This window comes from Manihot esculenta, chromosome 5, assembly GCF_001659605.2.
Source record: "Manihot esculenta cultivar AM560-2 chromosome 5, M.esculenta_v8, whole genome shotgun sequence".
Classification (NCBI taxonomy): Eukaryota; Viridiplantae; Streptophyta; class Magnoliopsida; order Malpighiales; family Euphorbiaceae; genus Manihot; species Manihot esculenta.
This window is the reverse complement of record NC_035165.2, coordinates 31,932,533-31,959,575: the sequence shown is the minus strand read 5'-3', so window position 1 is coordinate 31,959,575 and position 27,043 is coordinate 31,932,533. Positions and strand designations below refer to the sequence as shown.

Here is a 27,043-nt window from a genome sequence, read left to right as displayed (position 1 = left end):
TATTATATAAATTTTTAATTTTATTTTAATAAAAAATTTAAATAAAGACATAAATAAATATGGTACTTATAAAATTAAACTATCTCGATCTGAACTCAATTTATATTAATAATATTATAACCCGTCTCAAATTTTTTAAAAATTAATTTAAATTATTGAAATTTATACCAATCTCTATTATTATCCGAATAAAATTTGAATTCATTTAAATTTATATATTAATAATTTATATAAAAAATTATTTTTCATTAATAATTTTCATTTAAAAATTTAATATTTTAAAAATATTTTATTTTTAATTTTTAAATAAAATATATAAAAAATAAAAATATTATTACAAAATATATTTTTTATATTAAATTAATTATTTATATAAACGGATTCGGATAATGGATATCTTATAAATAAAACTCGAATTCGATCCGAATCCGCAATGAGTATTATTCTTCAAATTCTAACTCATTTCAAATTCAATTATAACTATTCAAATTCGTTTTATTAAAATTCGATTAGATCGCGTATCAAAAATACCATCTATAAATATTATAAAATCAATTTTTTACAATTTAATTTAATTATTTAAATCTTAGTATAATATTTAACTTTTTAATTAGTTATATTTTACCAATTCTAAAATTAAATTTGATAGAGGTGTGTATACTTTCCTCAAATTGATTTCAAAACTTAATAAAATTACATGATTTTAAAAATATAGACTACTGTGTCAAGATTTAAACAATTGATTAAATTATCAAAAACATATAAAAAGTTTAGCATTTTTAATGCTAAGGCTTTATTAAAATTATTGTGTATGTGTCTTTGAAGGTGTGATAAAGGGAAAGGCGAGAGAAATTAACAATCTTCATGTTTTAATCCAATAAACACAATGAGCATTCCCATACAATACCAAAACCAAATTATCATAAAACTAATAACTTATTTGGAATTTTTATCCATCAATGATTTGGAGATTAGAAGGAGAACATCCACGATAGAAGAAGACATATATGACATTGATTTTTTTTCCTACAAGGTGGTTTTAACCACTCCTACACAGTGTTAGGGCAGTTCTCCACACCACATCAAGACCGTCTCTTTTAATAGGGTCTCTATGTTGTAGCAACAATTTTGTAGACTGTTGGGATACACAATAAACTGTTGTGGCAGAAACTGCTCCTACATAATTATGTTTCTCTTTCTTTTGAAAATGTAGGCAATATATAGGGGTCTGAACTGCCTTTATAGTATTTGCTGCCAAAAATATTGAGTGTAATGACAGATTATAATGCCAGTTTAAAACATCCTTATATTATTTTTTACTAAAAATGGTTGTCGAGTGTAGCGACAAACTCTTGAGGCATTTAATTTATATATTCCCTATATGATTATGGTTCTTACCACATGCATGTCCTATAAAATTTTATTCATAATGAGATATTTCTTAGTTGAACTTATGTTCATCTTCTATCGTTTGTAAAGATGATTAATTTTTTATATTTCTTCAAGCTTAGTTAACTTATTAAGAATTTCTTGTGGCATTCTTTAACTGGAATCATGCTTGATTGTCTTATTTTCTAGTCATATTTATTAATTAGGGATGGGGTAGAGCAACTCTTAGAAATTATCTTAGTCTCGTTTATTATCAAAGTTGTGTGATGGAGTTACTGGTCACAAATTGATCATGGATTTCACATCATATTTGTAAGTCTAAAAAAAAGTAGGATGGATGTGGATCGAAAAGTGGAATGTATGGCCATATAACCATGGCAATTTAAGCCCAAATCCATTATATCTCCTAAGGGGCATGTGGAAACCTATTTGAATATTTGAATTTTGCATTTGATAATCATTGTTTGCTGAATGGCAAGGAACTATTCAGGGCTATAATCCCCCTATTGATATAAACTTAATGTTTCAAGTCCCTAAGATCTAAAGTTTAGGTATATGAAAGACCTACCATTTATACGTGAGAGTTTAGAGGGACGAGGAAGGCAATTTATTAATTTCAACTGTAACGGTTCTACTTTTAATTTAATTGGTTTCTTTATAATGGTGTAAAAAAAACCTCTATAAGTTTGCATTCATGCATCATTTCTTCATTACTTCTTAGCTTAAAAGAGTATATATTGTTATGCATATATGTTCCATTTGAGGAAAATTCTCGACTGACGAGGAATATTAAGGAGCTAAGTTGAAAGGTGGGCCAGTCCTTATCCAAGTGGCACACATTGATCCAAGAGTTACAAATGTTTGAAAACTTGCTAAATGAGGAGGATTATAAACATTTTCGTAGGCAGACCTTGAAGGAGAAGTGAATCTATGCCTGACTAAAGAAAGCACAAAAGGAACTCTTGTGACCATTTTGAGGCTAATATAAGTAGGTTGCAAGCTACAATACGAAGGACACAGTTAAGGACCTGTTGGGCCACCCCCTAGAGAGTTTGACTATAAGGTGTTATACTTTAAACCTCTTTATGCTAACACTCCTCTTGAGGACATTAGGCCTACTTGGTGGGATAATAAGCAATATAATTAGGGAAAGGAAAAAAGGTAAGTTGAATGTAATAAGACTATTAATACCATTTTTCTTTATCCATAAAAGTTTCCATTTTATTATTTATTTCCTTTTCTTTTAGAGTTCAATTTTTTTACAAGCCCATCAACATAGGCCTAATGGCTATGAATAAGCAAGCTTAATAACATATATTATAATGATCACCCATTCATATATACTATTAGTTCATCCATCTATCATCATAGCTCCAAAATGAATCAAAAGTATCCCTAAGCCCTACCAGTTGGACACACAAGGGGAGCATAAAGTGTGATCAGCGGGTTAAAAATGAGTCACTTTCAGGGATTGCTTAGGGTTTTCCGACGTGCTATCTTGAGGTACTTGTTAAATCCAACGTGTCTGCCTAGGTGAAATGGACTTATAAAGGCTAAAAGAATAATTTAGTAGGTTAATATATGAATACTGAAAGTTTAAAAACTAAATTGTAACATAATAAAGAGTTTAATTGGTTAAAGTATTAATATAGAAAGTTTAAAAGTAAAATTCAATTTAGTCCTTCATTTTTTCACATATTCAACTTAGCCCTCCACGTGTCACCTAAATAAATATAAGGAAGATAATAAATTAAAATAAAAATGAGTTGTCTTCTTTTTTTTTCTTCTTATGGCCGAAGCTTCATTAAAAAAATAAAAGTTTTGCTTTTCTTTCTTCCACTAAATCCAAGCTAATTTTCCACCAAATCAACTTATTTCTTTAACTAAAATTCACTCTAAGATCAAGAGCTAAAAAAAAAGTCATAAATTGAAAAAATTGAAGAAAGAAAGATTATGATTCCATATGCATTAACTTGAAAATCAAAGGTGAGCATAGAAATATATAGGAAATAACATTCTCTCACTTTTTCATGCATGAATTTGAATTATAAAATTTTAATTTTTCAAGTTATTTAATTCTTCTCTAAGAATGATATTGACCTAAATGAAGGAATACCAAAGAAAAATGAGATAGTTAGAGAATAGAAGTGAAAATGAAAGAGAAATTCAAAAAATGTTTAATGTTTATATGATTTTCTATTTTCCTTTGATTTTCTTATGAATATATGAAATTAGAAATTAATTTTTTTTTATTAAAAATGTTGCTTGATTGCATAATTGTATAATATGAATGTTAGAATTATGTTTGAAAGACTTAAGGCAAAAAAAATTAACATGGAAATTAAAAGTACACATCTGGCATTATCAAGCTCTTCAATGTCTTGAACGTACATGGTCACAGGGTAGCGAAATTAAGGGTATAACAAAATGGAAAAGAAAAGATAAAAAGAGATATGTTTCATTCCATGTTGAATTATGCTCCTCAATGCGTTTTATTTTTAGGTACATTTGAGAGCTTTTAGCTACTATAAAGTGAATGGCTACTATTTGGTGTAAGAGAGGCAAGTGTCGTGTGTTAGCCGAAAAAAGCAAGCTTATATATGGGGAGATTGTTAACCTTGACCCACTTGAATTCAAACTCTCCCTCTCTTACCCCTTTAACAGCCGACTCATGTTTAAACAAGGAGATCATCATCTCATTTAATCTTATCTGAATTGGTAAAAACACCTTAAGACTTTAAGAAAATTTAGAAAAGGGATCCATCTTCTTTACTTGGTCAAATGGGCCTAATCATGAGACATCTATTAAGCCTTGCACTTTCAACAACCCATTCCTCCAATGTTTAGGCCCACTAGGCTCTAAAGCACTTAAGAAAATACCCTAAAACATGCAATAAGGCTCCATGCCTTATAATTGGGTTAACTAGGCCTCATAAGCCTCATGTTATTTTTTATTTTTGAGTTTTTCTAGCTATTTAACTTTTTATTTAGTTTCTTATGGCATAAAACACTTCTCAAAACTTCCTCTAATCCATCTTATGGACTTTGGAGTTACGTAAGCTTCACATCATTGGCTCATCACTTGCCTCAAATGTGCAAGGACACAAGGGCACCAAAATTAGGAGCTACAGTTTGCTTCCCACTTTGTTGAAGGTTGAACTTCTCCCAATGTTCACCAAAATGCATGGATGGAATGAGGTTTGAGCTTACCAACTTTCATGACTCGCTTGAATTAGATTAGAACTTAATGCATGTTTTATTCAATGATTTTGATATTTTGAGGCTTTGGAGGCAGGATTTTAAGCTTCCTACTTATCTCTTTTTAAGAGAGAATCAAATCTTTTTCTACTTTGTTAAAATATAACATGAGATGGTTTTGAGGGTTCGAATTTGAGAAAAACTCAAACTTTCTATGTATCTCCTTTTGAAGGAGAATTAGACTCTCTCATAATTCAATAAAAACATATAATATGATAGTATTTTTTTAGAAATAAAATTTGAATGAAACTTAAAATTCCTACATATCATGTTATAAAGAGACTCAAACTCTTCCGTATTTGAAAAGAATATACATGATATGATATGAGATGATTTGATTTTTTAGGATTTAGATTTGAACAAAGCTAAACCTTCCTATGTATCTTTTTGTGATAGAGAATTAAGCCTTCATGTAGCTCGATACTGCCACACTATTTATGTTAAGCCTAATTGCTGCTCCTGCCTATATGCAACTCCTTAAGGCTACAATTAGAATCCTGTGATTTTATTTAGATTTTATTGTTTCTGCAAAATTTCCTGTGATTTTTTGAAAATTTTTAATTATAGGGACCATAATGTCATTTTTCATTGAGGAATACAAATTTTCAAATTCAAAAGGAGATATTTTCGAAGGACTGAAAATTTATTGGTTTGTTTCCACTAGAAATATATTTTGAAATAATTTGAAAAGAATTCGATGACCTTTCTGAAAAAAAAATTTAAACAATTTATTTTATCTAAATAAATTATATATTCACTATATTTATATTAATAGAATTTGTATTAATAAAATCAATTTTAATTACACATAATTACATATATAATCAAATTGATTATATTTAATATTGATTTTAATATAAATAATAATTTTCTATCTTTTGAATTAAAATTAAATGACAATATACTAATAACTAAATAATATTATATTATATTATATTAATAATTTGATATAAATGTTATCATTTAATAATGTATTTTCTTTTAAAAAATAATATAATATTTTCAATAAAATTATATAGTTTATATTACATAGTTCTGCTCTATAGAACAAAAAACAAACTAAATAAAAGAATCTCCTTATTGTTGCCCTAGACACTCAAAAATCCATCTCCAATCATTTTTTAAAAGTTTGAAAATTATAATAATGATAATTTTCTATTTTATGTATGATTATTTAGTATTATTATATATTTAGATAAAAATATTAGGAATAATTATAAAAAATAATATAATTTTTTTATGAATTTTGGTGATGTAATTTAAATTTTTAATTTTTGATATCACAGGGTAAATTTTCTAATGTTTTGGTAATTTTACCTAATTTCAAAATCAAAATTGAAAAAAGTGTGGTCACATTAATGTGGCACGAGTATATATCATTTTTTGTTAATTTTTTATATAATTCGCCATGCCGTGGAATAACATTTCTTTGGAAAAATATGAAAAGACATCCTACAACTTTATAAATTTTTTATTTCAGAATTTATATTACAATTTATTTTAAAGTAATACATTTAATATCACATAATTAATAAAAATCGATAATTTTTAAATGCGGTAAAAAATAATAATATAAAAATTATATTATAATATATTGATTTAACATAAATTAAATTAAATATTTTGAAATAAAAATAAATAAAATTATAATATATTATTTTATAATTTTACTTTTTAATTAATAATTATATTTTAATTATTATATTAATATTGTCAAGTAAAATTATAATTTTTTTATATTTTTATTTTTTAATTAATAATTATATTTTCCGTCAATTAAAATTATAATATTTTTTTTATACTTCCATTTTTTTATATTTTCATTTTTTTAATTAATAATTATATAAACTACAATATATTTTTTATATTTTTACTTTTTAATTAATAATTATATTTTTATTTTTTAATTAATAATTATATTTTAATCATTATATCAGTTTTTTTTATAGCATTAAACAATTATTGCTATTTATTAACAATATTTTTTTATTACATTAAATAATTACTACTATATTATAATTACATAATATTATAAATACTACTTTAATATAAATTAAACACTATTTTAATATAAATTAAACTATAAATCTATAGTGAAAATAACTAAAACCACAGTATAATTTTTTTTTTATAAATTTTAAATTAAAAAATTAAATTAATATGTTAAATTGGTCATAAAAATGTAAAACCATTAAAAATTTGAATAACTTTAAATCATATCAATAGTAAAAATACTACATAATAATATTTTTATTTTAGTTATCATAATATTAACAAAAAAATTTAACACTAATTTAACTTAGCAAATAAAATTTCAACATCAATATTCCCCTCCTTCACACTTGTGTGAACATGTACATAACGTCTTAACCATCTCCTAATAATACCCCTTGAAGACCCTACCGTTTAAACCACTTAGCAGTAAAAGATTTTTCAATGCCTCTCAAAGCAGCAAAGACTAGAGGTACTGGAGCAATCAATTACCAGCACCCACCAACGAGTTGGTGTATTGAAATAAAACAGGCACTTGCAAAGATAGAATTCATTGTAAAGATCAAATACTAGCCTGTACACGATTGAAGTAAAATATCTCGCATAACCCTATTGTGTAATTGTCTTTTAACTTCAACTCACCAACTAGTTCAAAAAACAGGATACAGAAAAGCGGAATCATCAGCATAATACTTGTGATTCATCACAAGTATGAATCAAGATATCCATATGTATGCCTTCTGTTATACTGTAGCAAGCTTGCATAGGTGCGGTCCCAGATTCCTATGTACAAGGACTCATCATCTGGACTTAAAGCCACTCCTGAAATCTCACCAAAGAAATCTATCTCTTGTCGCCTCCTGTAGTCTGCCTTGGTACTATATACATGAACAAAATCTGCAGGTTCAGCTACGGCCATGAACTGGCCATCTGATGAAAAACGAATAGATCGGACAGCACCCAAGTTTCCCTTCAGAATTGCAATGGGTGAGGACAAGTTTCTTACATCCCATACCCGACAAGTTTTATCCTGATTACCAGTGGCAAAAACATGTCCATCTGGGTGCCAAGCAGAGGCAAAAGAGTAATCCTGATGACCTCTAACTGAGGCTGCAACCTGCAAAGCCGTCAAACAAGCTTCATAACAGTAATATACACATTTCTCGCTTGAAACAAATGTTTTAGTATGTAAAAATACAATTGTATTTTCGATACACAGAAGTAAGTTCTTTAAACTATATGATTCTAGAAGTAATTTCAAAAGTAACATACAACATTTATGCATCGCAGTTGCGCATTACAAAGGATAAAAGCCCAAAGTAGTCCCTGATAATCAAGAGGAAATGAAAATTTCCTTTATGTTTTTTCTCTCTCTCTCTCTCTCTTTTAATAATTTTGTTTGAGAATTGGGGTTTTAACCACCTCTATTCTTTCTCCTTTTCCCTCCTCTCTCTCACTCACTATCAGTTATCTCCCACCATCCTTGCTCCTCTCTCTCTACTCTGTCTCTCAACTTTATTCTCTTCCATTTTTTAACTCTGTTACACCCTCTTTAATCTCGTTTTCTAATTCCACTTGCTGCTTATTACTCTCCTTGATCCATGGTGGTGAAACAAGCCAGCCATGGCAGGAATAGTCTCACAAGAGGAGGTGAGGGACTCGGAAGGAAGAAGCAATAACATGCTTTAGCATTTATGATAGTCTAGGCCCTAAGATCTCCCCATTGGCATCCTTGTGATGAACCTTTGCCTCATTGGTTTTGTCAAGCTCTTCAAGCTTTAATTGGAAATTGAGTGCTCCCCAACTCCCCTCACCCCTTTCTTTTTTCTCCTCTTACCCATTGCTAGTGTTGGTCCGAGGAGGTGCCAAACAGAGAAGGAAGGTTATGGGAAGGTGCCCAACTGAGAGAGGAGAGACAGGTGCCTAGCCAAGACACTTACTGTCTCTGGACTGTGAAGATTTTCTTCAATTTGGATTGGAAATTTTTTTTTCCTTGATTTTGACTTGTCAATCTGAGTTGTGGAATTTTGGATTTCATGATTTTGTGTTTGTTGAATTTGTATTTATTGATTTGAAGTTTCAATTTTATGATTGAATGCCGATTGTGAATCAAGGATCAAATTCCTTAATCTATGTCATCAAACTTTCCCAAAGCTGTGGTTCTTTCTCTAGTCTATCTTCTTTTTATCCATTCTCCTCCTAACTCTACTTTCCTCATTTTAATATTCCAAATTTGATAATGATTCAAGCAAGAAACTAAAGAAAATTCACTTTCAAATACTCGAGAAGAATAGTGTTATAGTTTAGTTTCAATATATAGTTTTTCGAGGAAACTGCAGAGTATTTACTATTTTTTTTATTTCCTGTTACACATCTATTTAATATATTTGTTTAGGGATTTTTTTTTTGCATTATATATTCCGTGGAAAGATCTAGATTCCAATAGGAAACATTATTTATAGTCCTTGATAAAGATCGTAACATATGTACACGTGAATCGAAAACCTTTTCATCTAGTCGGACCGGACAATAAGAAGCCCAACCTATTGAATATAAAAAATCAGACCAGTAACACCCCTGAGTTTATCAAATCCCAAAATAGACAGACCGACCTCTTCAAAGATTAGAGAGGACGGATAGACCTACCTCATCAAAAGCCCGTACTACAACAAGGCTTTAAACGCCGATGTGGCCTACGAAAAGGAGCTCATTTCTATGTAGGAAGAATGAACCCGGCATGATCTGACGAAACCAAGATAAAGATGTCGACCTCCTACGAGCAAATCGCCTCCTTAATATAGCATAGTAAATACGCATGTAGAGAGTACGAACCAGCCAGCTCCGCATTTATTGTCCTAAAACCCATCATTAATATACTGTCTGACACCTGCACAAAAAACCTGCACAAAAACATCCCTGCCCCATCAAAAGGGGACACGGCACCAAGACATTAACTCTATTTAAAAGTATTTATAAACCGAACTAACCCTAAAAGAGAGATCTCTCCTCGGGAAAAAAGATCTACATCTCTCTCTCTCTCAGTCACCCTGAGAAAACCAAAAACCACTATTCCATTCTCTTCTCTGTTTTACTTTCCTTTAACTCCACTAAGTTCTCGATCTAATTTGAGCGTCGACGGGTCTCCACTGGAACCGTTTCCGATGGACCCCTAACTGTCTTCTTCATCTTCCAGGTCCCCTTCCTCAAAACCAAGCATGAAGAGACCCAATGGATCAATCACAGATCGACGATCAACCCGGCGAATCTCTGTCTATGTGTCCTCAATTGGATGCCTCGTTGGATCTCTCCATCATCAAGTGGCGCCGTCTGTGGGAAATGAAGGAAACTATATTGGCGCTGGAGTTTCCAAACAAAACCCGTTGAGATCCACATGGAAAATCAAGAAAAACTAATAGCAAAACAGCACAAAAGGACCAAAAGGAAGAGAGATGGTGAAAGACATGAGAATCACTCGCTACATAAAAAAAATCCATACGGTAAAAATCATTTAGAGGAAAATGCTTATATGAGGAGGAAAAGAGATGGAGAAATGATCCAAGAATCGCTAACAACATCTAAAAATCACACGGTGAAAGCCCGAAAAAGGCCAAACTCGATGTGAGAAGGGAATGCGACAGGGCAATCCACCCAGCGTGAAAGAAAAGTGACATGCGCGAGTTAACCAAATTACATAGTTATCTCCTTAGTTCAAAATATTTTTGTCATCATCACTAGCTTCAAATAGTAATCCTTCTGAATATATGCTTGGGCAAGATAGTATTTTAGAAATAGCTTTAAAAGCTTTCGTCGGTGATTAATATTGGTATGAATTCCTTAAAAAGGGTATTATTTGCTTAAGCATGGTGCTATAGAATTAAAAGCGAATTATAGGAGGTAATATAGTTGGACAAAATTAATATTTTGTATTTAGTTGATATATGAAGCTAAATATCTAGCTGTTCAAATTAACACGAGCATTCTTGTTACATATACTCCGTGAAAGTTTTAATTTTGTAGATAAATTTTAAAAGTAAGAACAAAGCTAATAGACCTGGAAACTCTGACCACAAAACCGAATGAGGAGATGAAGACCTCAATAAAGTGGGTGATCGATCTCGAAAATAAGACCATCAGCACCATAAAATCAATTGAGGAGATGAAAACCTCAATGAGGTGGGTGATCAGTCTCGAAAATAAGACTGCTGGCACCACAAAATCGGTTGGAGAAATGAAAATCTCAATGAGGTGGGTGACCAGTCTTGAAAATAAGACCGCCAGTACCACAAAACCGGTTGAGGAGATGTAGACTTTTGGTTGACCGGTCCCGAAAATAAGACCACCGGCACCACAAACTCAATTGAGGTAGGTGACCGGCCTCGAAAATAGATCGCCGGTACCAAAAAGTCGAGTTGAGAAAATTAAAAAACCCAATGAGACAGGTGACCGATCTCGTAAATTGACCCAGCATCAAAAAACCAAATTGAGAAAAAAGAAGTCTGGAAGCATACCAAGGAGCCAAAGAGCTCGAATGACAAAGAACAAAATCGCTCGGATGAGATCTAATGCCAAGTACTAGAAGGTCCTTCTCCAAAAAGAGCACAGATGGACAACACACAATGACAAGGCCATCATAGCTAAAACAAGTAGCAAATGGCATGCCGACCTAACAAAACATTAAGATTTCATACAAATGACATGGCTAAGCATGCCCCACAAGAAACACAAGGAAAAGTCCAAAATGTTCAAACTAAGGTCTGGGGCAAATAACTCACAATCTCCTTAAGAGCAAATATCCCGGAATGAAGAATCGCTTTGTGCCCCAAAATGCTTAAGGGCAGATAGCCATGAGGAGCAAAAGCGCTCGGAAGAAGCTTGAGTTAGTCTGGAAAGCGAATAGGGGCAAGAGTAGTCCGGAAAGCGCTTGAGAGCAAAAATGTCCGAAAGTTACGAAGAGCCAAAGAGCTCAAAAGAAAAAAAATTAATGCTGAAAAGCCCAAAGTATCATATAAAGAGCCAAAAGAGCTCGGGCGTAAAATCAAGGCTAAAAAGACAAAAAGCATAAGTGTACCAACTCGACTTTTTGTACAACACAAGGATCATAAGTGCGCATGCAGAGTGTACCAACTCCGCATTTATTGTCCTATAGCCCCTCATTAATGTACTCCTGACATACCTGCACAAAAGCATCCCTGCCCCATCGGAAGGGGACACAACACTAAGAGCATCAACTTTATTGAAAGGTATTTATATGCTGAACTAACCCTAAAAGAGGGATCTCTCCTCGGGAAAAAGGATCTCTCTCTCTATCTCTCGATCACCTGAAGGGAACCAAAAACCACTGTTCTCTTCTCTTCTCTTCTCAGTTTTACTTATCTTAACTCCACTAAGTTCCCAAATATGACTTGAGCATCGGAGGATCTCCACTGGGAATTTTTTCAGTAGAACCCTGACCGCTTTTTCATCTTACACGTCCCCTTCGTCAAAGCCAAGCATGGAGAGACCCAATGGATCGATCACAAATCGATGATCAATCCAACGAATCAGACTTCTACCTAAGTATCCTCATTTGGATGCCCCACCGAATCTCACCATCATCAGTCCTTATTGAATAAATATTCATTTTTGGAATTACTTGACAGTTAAGGTTTACTTTGAGTCAAAATCCCTACAAGCTCATGTCTAAAAGTACCAATGTGATAGAGGGCAAATTCATCCAAAAGATACAACAGGTAACATTGATATAAGAGGCAAGCTATAGCTTTTGAATTTTGAAGTTTTGTTAAATCTTATACTATTTTGTGATTTAGCAGAATTCAGTTAGATCACATACTTTGATAAGTATAGCATAAGGGAAGATCATGGAGTAAGGTTTTTAAAGATGAAGCTGATTATTAGGATTTAGGAGTGTGCAAAACTTGTTTTGGATTCAGATGCTTCTTTGATATCGGTGAGTATGGTTGGAGAAAAATGGAGATATGAAAGAACAGAATATTCTAACCAAACAGCACAGATTTGTTTTGGCTTGATTCGGTTTGGTTCTCTATGAAGTTTGATTTGGTCTGGTGTTAATTTTACATGAAGTTTGGTTAGCTTGGTTAGGTAGGCTAAAATGTGATGGTATGGTGTTGAGCAAGGCACAGCAAGATTGAGGCAGCCATCAATTAATATATAGCAAGAGATGAAAGTTAAACCCCAAAAGCAATGTTTGCACTCTATTAATTGAAAAAGATGCACCAAAGGGTGTATACTTCTAAAGGGAGCAACAAGTCAATTGCCGAGTGTTGTGAAGTGTTGGTCATTCAAAACCTGCAACTTTAAGCTTTAGGGCATCTAGAGGAACTTTAAAACATCAAGAAATAAAGGCAAAACAAAGCAATCAATTGAAAATCTCTACAACAAGATGATAGGCTAGAGAAGGAACCAGACAACCTAGATTTGCCATCTCAAAAGGATTGAACAACAGAACCTACTCCTTAATCAGTATCAGAAGGAACGTCAAAAAAGGCATTCTTTGTCAACAATGCTATCAGATGAAAAATAGACAAGCAAAGGAGTTTAAGCGTCCAAAGGACCTTTCAAGCGTGACTATTGTTGTTGGCAACCATTAGGCAACATCATTGGTCAAGAAATAATCTTATTAAAAAATGAACAAATCGAATTTTAGCTAGCCTATTTCGAAAATTGAGGTGTTGTATAGATTAAATTTTACCTTGCAAACCCCTTTTGAGACTTCCTAGAGACCAAAATATTAAACAGCTTTTATAGTTGTAGTATATACACATGAAACATAATGAAAGAATTTCTAAAATGAGAAATAGAAGATAATTAAAATCAATAATATTTTTCATACCTTTCCATTATGTGCATCAACCAGCAATCCATCCTGGTGATCTCCAACGACAACAATTAGCCTACGGTCAGGGCTTAGTGATGTATGCTGCATCAAAATAAACTAGTTTAGTTATAAAGTTGGAAATTACATCATAGTAGCAATGAAGCCAAGGGATGACAACCGAGACAAAGAGACATCATTAATCTAGAATTTCAATTCACTTGCTCTAAGCAGATCCAAGTGGTCTTTACTTCAATTATTTTTATAATTTCTTTTCTCATTATGTGGATAAGATGGATATCCAGTAACACAATAAGGGATAGGATCAGGAATGACCACATTCGTCTAAACTGGAGGTAGCGCATATTGAAAACAACATAAGAGAAGGTCGATTACTATGGTCTAGTCATATAAAATATAAAGCATCAAATAAGCTAGCACAGGAGTGCGATCAGAGAGCTAAGATGTCATGGATGAAACTATTACCAAAGGATTTACAAGTTTTAGATATTAGTGTGGACTTGGTGTCTAAAAAAGCTAATGACGAAAAAATGATACATATAGCCAACCCAAACTAGTTCAGAACTAAAGCTTTATTTTTATTGTTATTATTTTCTCACATTCCATATTAGATGCAATGTGAAAAGCCTATTCAATGTTACATCATTTACCTTGTCTTCTTCCAAAAAACTAAACAAATTGCATGTGAATTTGAACTGAAATTCCGCAAGTAAAGGGATGTAATTCATTAATTCTTGGTTCAAAATAGACCACTGAGGAATTTCCAATTATTTGTTGTTTCTTCCCAACCCCCGTTTCCAGTTGCTGCATTGCATGGTTTTCTTCTTCCCAGTTAATCAATATGAAGGAAAGCATGTTGAAGATTAAACCTCCTCAGTCAAAAGCACTTTCAGATGTCCATTCAAGAAAACTGAAAGTCCAGATGGTTCTCATGCATAAGGAAAACAGAAAGCAAATCTAAAAGAAAAGTGAATTATCAAGCATCTTGTTAGTCATCGTAAGTTCCAACAAGGGCTCACATTAACTGGCCAAGAGAACTGGAAGTGATTCAGAAGCTGAAACCTCTCCATGTCGTATTCTCTCACACTGCAATCATTGTTAGACGCCATAAAATGAACTCCACCCCTGCAAAACAGATTTCATTACTATCTGTGTTCGTTGGAAAATAATTAATTGTGCTAAATAATAAAACTACCTTATACTGTCATATATCTCAACAGCATTTGTTATGGCATTATCATCATATGTGGTGCGGGCACAAAAGCTAATGCCTTCTTTATCTAAACGCTGCAACATCAGTAAAATGGGGTTTCTTCAGAAAATATAATTTCAGAACAATATGCAGACACCAAAAGATTACAATTTACAGGGGTGTTTATGTAGACAAACACAAGTTCACAAATCCAAAAATCCCAATTCCTGAGCAAGCAAAACACAGCTCCCTTTAGTTTCTATGAATTTGGCACAGAAAATTCAGCAAATAATTGAGCATGTCATAGAAAAACAACCTGAAATGAAATCTAGCAGAGAAGGAAATAATTATTTATTAAGTACCATCACTTTCACAACCAGGAACCATACAGCAGCCCTAATCCTTGTGACGATTAATCTCATTAGTTTGTTTTGGTAATGAAAAGATATCCTTCTTAACAACAATATTGGTAGCAACCCTGAAGCATACACATAGCCAGCATGTAGGGAACAAATTACTCCAATAAATCAAAAGCTGAAGATATTTAGGTAGTGTTTGTTTCTGATAGAGTTAGGAATAATTATTAATATATAAGAAGAATGGAGTGAAGAATTGTAAATGATGTTTCAATGAAAATGACAGAAAGTCTTTCAATTGATCCTTTGCCTCTGTTAATGAATCAAACCTCAAAAACTAAATTGCTTCTCACAAAAAAAAAAAAAAAAAGGAGAGAGAGAGAGAGAGAGAGATAGAGAGGTTGATTTGTAGTTTATGGGGAAAAAATAGTTGCTGGAAAATTGCACTTGTTAACAGCATAACTAGAGAGATCTTAATAATTAAAGTGAAACTATAAAGAGTTGCATATACTCACTTTACAAGTAAGCTCTCCTTGGAAACCCCCAGCAACAAGAAAGTTATCCTTGACTGCTAATGTGCTAATTTGAGTTTGTGTGAAACCTTCCAGCAAACTATCAGCATGTTTCTATTATTACCAAGAGATTAAGAGTTAGAAAACAAAGTATGTGCATATGCTTATATTTATACCATTCGCGCGCGTGTGTGTGTGTGTGCCAGATAGAAAGAGAGACCAATTAAAAAAAAAAAAGCATGGTTCACTAGACTGTCCTGTAAACTGTAAACTTAGCATAGAAGTTGCCACAATACCTCATTAGGTGCAACATGTCCTGCAAAATTGATGACTTCAGACAAATTACGAGACAAAGATGACCAGTGCATGACTGAATAATTAGACATGAGATAAACATCATGTTTCGAGGTAGCCCAAACCAAGTTCCTGAGCTGCATATGGGCAATTCAAGATAAGGATCATTAATCAGGTAACAGAACTTGCAAATTATATCAATTCAGTCATCAAAAACCAAGTAACCCTAAGAAAAGATAATTCCCATATGTTTGTTGCAAGGAAGAAAAAAGAAGGTTCTAAGGAAAAACATGTAAGAAAACAAAGTAGATATAAATGATAATCAGATATAGCATTAAAAGACCACAAACCTGAAAATGAAGAATTGTGGGTTTAACTAGCCTAGTATTGTAGAAGAATTCATAGTAGTTGCCGCCCTTCTCCATTTGTTTGCACTCCTAAAATAAGAAAAGTATTATGCATCTATAAAGATTCCCTCGACAAATTCTCCAACAAATTAAACGAAAACAATAAATGATCATACAATCATTGAACAAACTAACAGACCTTATCTACAGCTTGACCAGATAAAGGGATATTCTCATAATTCTTGTAATGTTCAAGCCTTGTCAACCTGTACTTATCCCTTGTTATGTTCAATCTTTCCCACGGAATACCCTGTATGTCTTTGCCCTTCCTAGCTTGAGCAGAAGATGTATCAGTCACCTTCGTAAGCTGTTTCATTATTGCCATCAGGATCAACAGATTAAAATCATCAAAAATAGACTCAGAAAGTGATTCTTTAAAAAAAAGGGGGAGAAACTAATGAAAGAAGAAAGAAAGAGACGAAACCATGTCATATTCATCTGCTTCTATTTCTATATTGCCTTCTCCACCATAGTTATCCTGGTCTAATTCGTCTACCAAATCAGCCATTTCGCCCTCTTCTGCCATGTAATTGAATTCGCCCAACTGCTGGTAGGACATGCTATATCTGCAATATAGTACTAGAGAGAAAAAGTGCACAAACATCAAGACACAATAATTAGGCCTAGAAATAACTAAACATAATATCATCCCTCAAGCAGAAATTTCTGCCATTTTTGCATGAAACAAAACATTCATGAGAGGAAAAAAGAAAATAAACAAAAATCCCACAAGACAAAATAAACAAAACTGGAAAAGGTAAAGAATTCCCAAAACTATGCATGAAATCTGTGCAACATCATAAGGAATTTAGGGGGAAAAAACACAAACAAGTGTTCAATTAAGGCCAAATCCAACTTTCCCAAAATCAGGTAATAGAAAATAAATTAACAATTATGATGGAGCATCCCATTAAACACACGATAAGAAAGAAGGGAAATACATACCGATAACTGCGTAGTCAAAGAAGAAAAGGTGAGAAAAAAGAGGAAGTAATGAGTAAAAGAGCTGGGGTTTAAGGAGTTCTGTCGGCAAAAACCGCCTCTTTTATTGATTACGAGCGCACGCAACCAACCATCTTTTTATGTGTTTTATTCGTTTTATGGGAGAACCAAAGAGGGCAGAGAGAAAAAGGAGGACGACCATCCCACTGGATAATACCAACAGCATGGCAAAAAGGTGGACTAATCAGATTGGGATCGAGGTTGTGCTGGAGGACCAGATAATCCTTTTTTTATACTATTTAAAAAATTGTTTAAATTATGTTATATTTTTATGATTAAATATATTAAATTTAATTTATAAAAGTAAATTACTATCAGATTTGTGAGTTTTTAGGGAATTTTTAATTGGATTTATTTTAAAATCACTCTAGTGTTTATATTTTATAAAATATAAATATTTAATTATTTTATTAAAATTAATTATCAGTTGTTTCAAATATTTATATTATTTAATTTTTATAATTTTAATTATATATTTTATTTTATTTCTTTAATTTTATATTTATTATTTTAGTGTTTTTTATTTAAATTTAAAATAGATTAATTAATAGTTTCTTAGGCAAAAGGATTAAAGAGTGATTTTATGAAATATAATAATATTTTAATTGAATTTTTAAAATATAGATAAATTAATAAATTTTTTAAAATTTAAAAATTTTACAATAATTTTTATAATTTATAATTGATGAAGGATTTAGTAGGTTTACTAAACGTGTACATTTGAATCGTGAATTAATTCAATGGATAGATCAATAAAATGTGATTAGTTTGATAAAAATTAAATACTTTTATGATTATTGAGGAAAGAGTCTATAAAATATGAGAAAATAGTCGGAATCTATCGAATATGTTCCGGTGGGTGGAGACTTTTCAATATTGAAGTTAAATTTACAACTTTTAGAGAAAAATAGTAGAGAAGAGACAGTGAGGGAAAAATAATAGAGAAGAGAAAGAGAAAGCTCTAGAGAAAAAAGAAAAAAAATGTGTATGAGAGTATGTGTTGCTTTCTCTGGTCCAAAAAATTTATTTTGTTTTGATTTTGAATAATTTTTCGGTGTTGGTTTATTTTGTTGGTGCCTATTTAACTTTGATTTTTTGTTTATGACGCTGTCTAATTTTTCAGTTTAGTCTATATGTCTAAGCTTGCTTTTTGAGGGTTTCCTTCAATTGGTTAGGGCGTATGGTTCTAAGCTGGTGGTGCTTGGTAGAGATGGTGCAGTCATTTGATGGTTGGAGTTTCAAGAACTTTATAGCCACACATTTAATAATTTAGCTTCCCTAATACAATAGGAGATTGAGATGCCAGAAACTACCACTAGTAACTATACTTCAACTATGTTGAGCCCAACTTGCAAGCAATTGGTTAGACATTTTTGCATCTTTTGGCCTATGTTCTTCATTGTTTGAAAAACTTCTCGGAATTGATGGTAAATGGCCTTCTAATTCGGTGCCGTTACCGCTGGAGATGACAAAGGTCGGTGGTGTTGCTTGTCGACAAGGTTGGTGGTCCTGAGAGACAGATGAAGCACTTAGATTGTCTAGTAGACTAGGGGTTGTGGTTTATGGGATATGAATTGGGTTTAAGTTGAGTTGAGTAATGGAAGACTTGTATGCTTTTAAATTTTATTGAACCATATCTTATATTTGTCTTTGGGCTCCCTTATTTTAAGATAAGCTTTCAGTCGGTTCGATTTAAAATTAAACCGAACTGAATAAATTAAAAATCAAAATTTTAATATTTATAAAAATCAAACCGAATTGATTTTAATTAGAAACTAAATTGAATCAAATCGATTTGATTCAATTCAATTTGATTAATTTGAATTTTTAATATTTTTTTTTATTTTCTATACTTTATTTTTAGTATTTTAAAATTTAATTGAAATATTTTAATCTTAATACGATCTAATCTCTTTATATTATTGAAAATAATATATTATTATCACTAATCAGTTTGATTTGATTTTTTTTTATTAAAATTAAACTGAATTAAAATAATTAAAATTTTAAAAATTAAAAATTAAATTAAATCGAATCGAAATAAATAAAAACCAAACAAATTTTTTAAATTAATTTAATTCGATCGATTTTTTCTATTTGAATAGCGCCGCCCCCAGCTAAAATGCAACTTTTGCGCCCAAAGTATCCAGCAGCAAACTTGTCACTTTAAAACTCTTTCCTCTCTCTACGCAGTCCTTCCAACATTTTCATCTCAGAGGATAACTGCTACATTTTCATAATGTTAATATATTGGCGGCATGACTATAATTTTATTTGAAATCACAACTTTATATCATAGTAAATCAGGAAATAAATTAGCTTTCTACATTCGTCATTTATTTATTTTAATTATATTACTAAATGAAAGCAGTAAAAAACAAAATGCATTCAAAAGTTTTCTTTTTAGCTCAATCTGAATACTCTATAACAAAAATACTGTTTTGGAAAAATAAGTTGAGATTTTTTTAAGTGATATTTTTTAGTAAAAATATGGGAAAATATATAAAAGATTTTTTTAAAAAAATCTTATAAACTTAAAAAATAATTTATTTTTTTGAGCTTTTAAAAATCAAATTACTCTATTTTTTTTAACTGTAATAGTGCATTTCATTATTCAAATAGAGGGCAACTTATAATAGAAAATTAGAAACACCTAAAAGGACAAGGAAAAATACAAACATTAAAGCAAAGTTGTGTAAATATCGGTCAAGAAAATTAGAAAGCATAACTCATATGAGTGATAGGGACACTCATTGACTGAAATTTTTGCAGCTTAGGAGAAGCTAGCCATCACCATCACTTGCATGCAACAAGCTTGACTGAGTCGAAAGCAAGAACCTACTTGCAAACAACATCTAATGACAAAGCAACCAGCTACTTAAATCACAACAATAGCATATCATTGTCCAATTCAAAACTTCAACAACCGTCCAATAATCATAAAATAAAACCATACAACAAAAAATCACAAATAGAAGTGTTACTGATATGAAGCAACAGCCTCCATAGAGTCAAACCTCACACAATCTTGTTTTCTCTCTTCTTTTGTTCCTCAAAATCCTAGTTTCAAATTCCAATTTTTTCAAATTACACTATTAATAATTTCTAAACGTTACAAAAAACATTGTTCCACGAATATAATCTAGCAATTAAAACTTACAAAATAAAACCACAATCATATTTATAAAATAAAAATATATATATAAGACAAAAAATTCTAATTTATCTTTAAACTATAGTCAAAAGTATCAAATTTCATTTTTAATACAAATTTATCTATTATTATTATTATTATTATTATTATTAAAAGATCATATAAGACGATGAATTATCACTTGATTATTTATCATAGTTTTAAAATATTAGCAATACTCTATTTAGTATATTTAATTTTATTTGAATTTACTTAACTTTTTAATAATAATTTAAAAGTAAATTTAAATAAAAATTGAAATTTGATATTTTTACACTTTGCTATATAATTCTGGGTAATTTTAACATTTAATCTAAAAAAAGGCGCATAGATATTTCCCTTTATTGATATTTTTTTTAATAAGAAAAAATAGTTATTATTTATGAAGAGGAGCAGTCATACAATCCTTAAGAAGGAGAAGGGGATTAGAAGTCCACTTCTAGCATTTCTCGAATCTAGTCTGCACAACTATTAGCTGACCTATGAACATGAATAACAATCCTGTAAGGAAAAATTATTTTTTAGTTTCTGAAGTTTAACGTAATTAATATTTCTGTCCTTCTATTTTGACTACCCAATACTTAAGTCTCTCACTTTATTTTCTGTTCAAATTCATAGTCCTTTCGCCCAAAATAACCGTTTGGGACACGTGAATTGACAAAATTAACCCTCATTAAATCCAAACTCAAATACCTCTTCTTCTTCTTTCTATCCTTTCTGCAACTTTTTCTTCTTCTTTCTTTTTCTTCTTCTTCTTCTTCCTACTCTTTCTGCAACTTCTTCTTCTTCTTCTTTCTTCTTCTTCTTCTTCTTTCTTCTTCTTCTTCTTCTTCAACTTCTTCTTCTTTTTACCCTTTCTGCAACTGGAGAAAATATGAAAGAAAAAAAAATAAAGATTTCACATTAAAAGAAGAGTATTTTTAAAAAAAATTATCATCTCTCACATTTGACTCTTTGACCAAACGGTTTAAATGGACGGAAGGACTACAAATATGGACGGAAGAGAAAGTGAGGGACTTAAGTATTGATCGTCAAAATAGAGAGATAAAAATATTAATTACGTTAAACCTCAGAGATTAAAAAGTAATTTTTCCATCATGTAAACATCTTAAATAAAAGCTTCGATCTCCCAAGGGATAGAGCAGGAAAAACTTATTTGTTAACACTAACAAATTAACCAAGTAATTATTTTTATTTACATTTACACCCCCATAAACCTCCCACGAGATTTCTGACTCTTAGCTCTTTGGACATCTCTCGTTCTCTCTCTCGTTTTCCTTCCTTTTCTCTGATAGCCTAGTGTAGGTTTCTTTCCTCTGATTTCTAAGTCTGACATTGGTCAACAATGGTGGTTCGTTAACTAGAGACTTAGATAGCACAATTTAGATCGCTAAAAAGCACACTTTGCTCACCTTCGTTGATACTTCTATCAATCTGTGTATGGCCTTGTCTCAGTGCTGAGTATGGTTGTGGGTATCAATGGACTCGGTGGTGGTTAAAGTCACGTTTTTTGTGCTGGATCTACCGTTTTTTATGGGGCTTTCTAAACTTTGTTATATCCCATCCTCCCTACGCCTCAATATGTGTTTAGACGGCTTTTGCTTGCTGTTGATGGAGTTTTCTCGCTAAAGATGAGGACTCTAAGAAAGCGATGCTGCTGTTTTTGGCTATTTCTTTGCTACCGGATTGGATCTGAATCAAACCTTTAGGTTTTTAAGATTTGGGCGTATTGTTATTAAGGTTAGCCTAATATTCTATTAGGCCTTGGGCCTTTTTTAAATACAATTGATCTTTATCTCTTGGAAAAAACAAACTCCCACGAAAGGGAATCAGAGGCTAAAGCCTTAATCTCTAACCCGATCGATCAAATTCAGGATGCAAAGTCGGGATGGAAGCCCTGCACCACTTGAAAACCACTGATCCTCCAGTATTGTTGGCACCATCGCCCACGCTTTCTCACACGTCGCGGATGGCGTCTCAACACCTGTTCTCGCTCTCAAATCGCCATTCAATCAACTTTTTGTAGTAAGTGGGTGTACAAATATTTATTTAAAAATTTAAAAGAGAATAAAAAAATATATATAAATATTAAAATAACTGTTTATGAATGTTAAAGCAACTTTCTAAACAGATATGTTTGTATATCCGTTAGTAAGCATTAGAGATACCTTTCTAAACAAAGATTGAGGATGATGGTATGGTTATCAGTGTATAGGTTTCACTAATGGAATGAAGTAGAAACAAAATTTTTTTGGTAAGGTTCAGTGCAGGTAACACATCAATAAGATGATTTCACTCGACTAAAAGGTTTAATTATTTATGTTGTTATCGGAGGTTTTTTGGTTGCCGCAATGCTGTCTCAACTGAATTTGAGACCTTGTGAGTTGTGTTCTTAGTAGATTGATGAGAGCTAATTTATATCTTATAGAATCTCAAGAAGATCAAGAGTTCATATCATTTCGTCTGTTATAATATCTGTTATTAGCAGTAAAATTAAGTGCAATGTCCAAAGTTGCGTCCATTGCAGCTGTTTTGATGGAAATTACTGGGTGTGGGATTGCTGACTTCAAGTTTGTCATGTCAATGTAATTGGTATATTAGATGTTTGCTAAGCATCTCCAGGCTTACGACAACTTCTGCACTAAGTGCCAAGTTCTTTAAGCATGCAATTTTTTAAAACAATTTCCTTGGTTGTCCTTGTCCAGCAGCTATTCCTAACTTGTATGCACATAAATCTAATATAAGGCCTATCTGGTAAGCTAAATTCATCTCCTTTTTCCTTCTCCAATCAGGCAAGTCCAAAATTGGCTGGAACTGTTAACTGGGGCACAACAACAGTCATTGGAGTGTTTGCGGGTATGCTATACGGAGGTAGTAAGGAGGCAGCTGTGTCAGTTGTAAGTTTATGCTGAAGAAAGCACCACTGCATTTCTTTATCATGTTGACTCGGGCAGTATTCATTGTGAAATCCATTCATTGTCATTCTCCTAATCTAACAGGAATGCTAAAATTGAGACGGATATAAAGATGAGGATTGGTCATTTATAACAAAAAGGAAAAGAAGAATGTGGTACTTTAAGCTATCTATATTATATTAAATGGAGATGAGTTTCACTCTTATTTACCTCAATTACTTGTTGGAGCTCACTGGTACATCAGTAATGAGATGGAAAGAAATAGATGGTTTTTTTGTTAAACAGTGCAGCTGAAACTTTGAAGTCTAATAGACTTGGTGTAATGAATAGAAATTGAAGAGGCAAGATGAACACTTGCCTCATGCATGGTTAATGTGCTTGGTTTTTGCCTCGTTATGCTGGAAATTCTGCATGTTCTTTTGACAGTTTGCGCATGAATGTTGAGATTTTTATCAAGACTTGAATATTGCACGCATATTATTATGTAAGCCAAACCTCTGTTCTGTATTACTGGGAAAAAAATCAAATAAAAAAAATTTAAGAAGAAAGGAACATTCTTGCTGCATGTTGAGTGCCATTTGTTTGGTTATGAGAATAGATGTCCCGTGTGTATATGTTTTGAAGCTTGTGAGGACTTCACTATGATGTCAGAGCAAGGATGCAGAAGTAATGTTGAAGCTTGGGAGCACTCTAGACAAGCGTGAACAGTATTGATTAATGAGAGATGCAATGGAGAAAAGGTTTATCCGAGTTACTCGGGGTTCAATAGTTGGTGGAATGCGCCTTGGAATGTTCACTGCTGCATTTTATGGTTTACAAAATTTGCTGGCTGAGAAACGTGGTGTACATGATGTTTTCAATGTTGTGGGAGCTGGTTCCGCTACTTCTGCTACATTTGGTTTAATTTGTAATAATTCATAACCCATTCATCATGCTTTTTTTTTTGTTGCTGGATGTATCCAACTTTTCGTTTCCTTGACTAAATTTGCATTTTAGTGCCTGGATCTCTCAGATGGCGTGCAAGGAATGTGATGCTGGGATCAATTCTGGGTGCAGCATTCTGCTTCCCTCTTGGTAATGAACCCTGTTGGAAAATGAATACTAGTCGTTTTAAAGAAGAGCTACTTCTAACAAAATTGTGCATCTTGTGATAGGTTGGATTCACTTGAAGCTTATAGAGAAAGCAAATGAAGGTAATCCGGCCCTTAATCCTGATTTAGATGGAAGGGGAGAAGTAAAGAGTGGTGTTGGCGCTGCTATCGAGAGGCTTGAAGGGAGCTTGAAAGCCTAGTAAACAATCTTAATTTTGTGGCATAACCTCTTGGATCCCATAGAGATTTTTTGAGAGGAGAAAGTTGTGTTAGCATTAAAGGTTGGATAGGTTGGCCAAGCACCTGCTTCTTTTTCTTCGGTTAGCCAGTGGCGCATAAGAGAATGAAATAAGGCTACAACATTCACTATATCTTAGCAGTTTTTGTCGGTTTATTTTTTAGTATCCAGGTTTTTCCATTGAAGAAAAAAAAGAAGAGGATTTAATTACTGAGAAATTCTATGAGATGCGTAGAGGAGTTTTTGGATGCGGTGAACCTGATGATCCCTTTGATTTATTTAAGAGAACCCAAAAATCTAATTAACAAGTTTTTCCTCATTTTTGCTGTGTGGCCTTGTAGCACATAATGCAATTAAAACAAAACTGCTTTTTCCCATTTACTTGGTAACTGGTATGGCAACGTATGATGATGCAAGTAGACTGGCGACTATCCAAGCTGAACTTGAAATTTAATTGGAATCAATTTGGTTTAAATTAGGGGTTGGAAAGTCTTAAAGAGTCGATCATGATGTTGGTTCCTCTCTGTTTAAAACTTGAATAAGATTGAAAAGATAGAATAGTTTATCCAAAAAAATCTCCTAACACCCTCAATTTTAAAATCACTCCATTACAAAGTAAAATTAACATATAGTGGACTATTAATAATGAAATTATGTAGTAAATTGAACCTTGTGGATATATATGAGAGCATTAGTAATTAATGTTGCTTTGAATTAAAATGTAAAATTAATTTAATTTATTTAAAGCGTCTATATTACATTTTTAGGTTAATGTGATACGAAATTTTTTTAAATAAAATCCAGAAATGTGAACTGGCCCAAATAATTTAATATCGCTTGACCTTAATATTCTTTAACAACAAATTTGAAAAACAAAAACAATTTTCAGATTTAAATCAAAATCAAATTATAAGATCGTTTTTAATCAAAATCAAACTGAAGTTATAGAAAAATGGAATAAAAATAATTTGTAATCAAAGGACATTAATTTTTGTGGCTCAGATTGAGTGTCTTTTAGCATAGTCCATGATAATATCTTTTATTTTTATTAACCATTGTATGCATGAATATTTACATTCATAGATGGATACATATATAATATGTATGGATTTAAATAAGCTAATATCTAAAGTGAGACCTTATAGTAATTAGGCCGATCAAAAAAATCTTCTAATCAAATGATTAAATCTATGGCTTTCTACTTAGGCAATTGACTAAGGAGCTTTAGTATTTATATTTCTGGCTATGATTATATAGGGGTGACATAATTGATTTAGTCTCCTCTTGAGATAATTGTAAAGTATATAATATTGTGGATGTGCAAGGGACTTAATGGTTAATATTGAATGCACTTGAGTTCATTAAGTAACTTGACACCTTTACGGGCTCAATGGGCTTGATCCAAATTCAAGATATACCACTATTAGATGTACTTGAGGTCTTGAGTATTGGGAGCTAAATTTATTGATTGAGCCTCGCATAAAATGTGATGAGCAAGGTAATGCTTACTTATAAGTATCATGGGTCCAATGTTAGATGTACTTGAAAGTTCGTGGTAGCTTATAAAAATTCAATCGCCCATTAAAAATCCATCAAACTAGGATTTCCATTTCCTATCTAGATGTATAAGATCCAAAGAAATAATAGTGAAAGGTATATATAATTAAAATACCATAATTATATTTTTTTAAGATTATAAATCATATTACACTATGAGGAGGTCTTGAGTATTGGGAGCTAAGTTTATTGACTGAGCCTCGCATAAAATGTGATGAGCAAGGAAATGCTTACTCATAAGTATCATGGATCCAATGTTAGATGTACTTGAAAGTTCGTGGTAGCTTATAGGAATTCAATCGCCTATTAAAAATCCATCCAACTAAGATTTCCATTTCCTATCTAGATGTATAAGATCCAAAGAAATAATAGTGAAAGGTATATAAAATTAAAAGAACATAATTATATTTTTTTAAGATTATAAATCATATTACACTAACAACACTTACTTTCTCCTTTAATAAAACAGTCATCAACCATTATTCATACTAATAAGCTAAAAGTTATATAAGTTTACTAAACATTAATTTCTAAATTGGCTATAAGTTTAAAAAGATATTTTAAACTTAAACACATACAATGTGTTTAGGACTACATGCTTTCTAGTTCCTTGATTGAAGGGGCAACGAATGGAAGAATTTAGCATAAATATATATTGTTGTATAATAACTCTACTAAATGTGATCCTATTACAGGAATAGCTTCCGACATGCCTGCTATAATTTTTACCGTCCAATAACCAATTTTGTAATACCCGGCTAGAGTCCGGCATCGGAATTCTACTTTCCGATGGA

General features: G+C 31.9%; 2 protein-coding genes across 4 annotated transcripts; one reads left to right on the top strand and one right to left on the bottom strand.

Moving 5' to 3' along the window:
- Window positions 1-7,095: 7,095 nt before the first annotated feature.
- Window positions 7,096-17,449, bottom strand: LOC110615488 (uncharacterized WD repeat-containing protein C2A9.03). 2 transcript variants are annotated; one of them, XM_021757343.2, is made up of 10 exons: window positions 17,199-17,449; window positions 16,678-16,832; window positions 16,393-16,560; window positions 16,197-16,283; window positions 15,849-15,983; window positions 15,556-15,666; window positions 14,688-14,779; window positions 14,512-14,617; window positions 13,490-13,576; window positions 7,096-7,756 (listed from the first exon to the last, which is right to left on the bottom strand). In XM_021757343.2, the coding sequence occupies exons 2-10, from the start codon at window positions 16,810-16,812 to the stop codon at window positions 7,343-7,345; spliced, it is 1,335 nt and encodes a 444-aa protein (XP_021613035.1). In that variant the 5' UTR covers window positions 16,813-16,832; window positions 17,199-17,449; the 3' UTR covers window positions 7,096-7,342. The 2 variants fall into 2 exon arrangements, with proteins under 2 accessions (XP_021613035.1, XP_021613034.1); XM_021757342.2 differs by lacking the exon at window positions 17,199-17,449 and having other exon boundaries at window positions 16,678-17,162.
- Window positions 17,450-21,686: 4,237 nt separating this feature from the next.
- On the top strand, window positions 21,687-25,073 carry LOC110614796. 2 transcript variants are annotated; one of them, XM_021756459.2, is made up of 6 exons: window positions 21,687-22,188; window positions 22,323-22,473; window positions 23,241-23,345; window positions 24,015-24,270; window positions 24,360-24,437; window positions 24,518-25,073. In XM_021756459.2, the coding sequence occupies exons 4-6, from the start codon at window positions 24,081-24,083 to the stop codon at window positions 24,652-24,654; spliced, it is 405 nt and encodes a 134-aa protein (XP_021612151.1). In that variant the 5' UTR covers window positions 21,687-22,188; window positions 22,323-22,473; window positions 23,241-23,345; window positions 24,015-24,080; the 3' UTR covers window positions 24,655-25,073. The 2 variants fall into 2 exon arrangements, with proteins under 2 accessions (XP_021612151.1, XP_021612150.1); XM_021756458.2 differs by having other exon boundaries at window positions 23,988-24,270.
- Window positions 25,074-27,043: the final 1,970 nt, after the last annotated feature.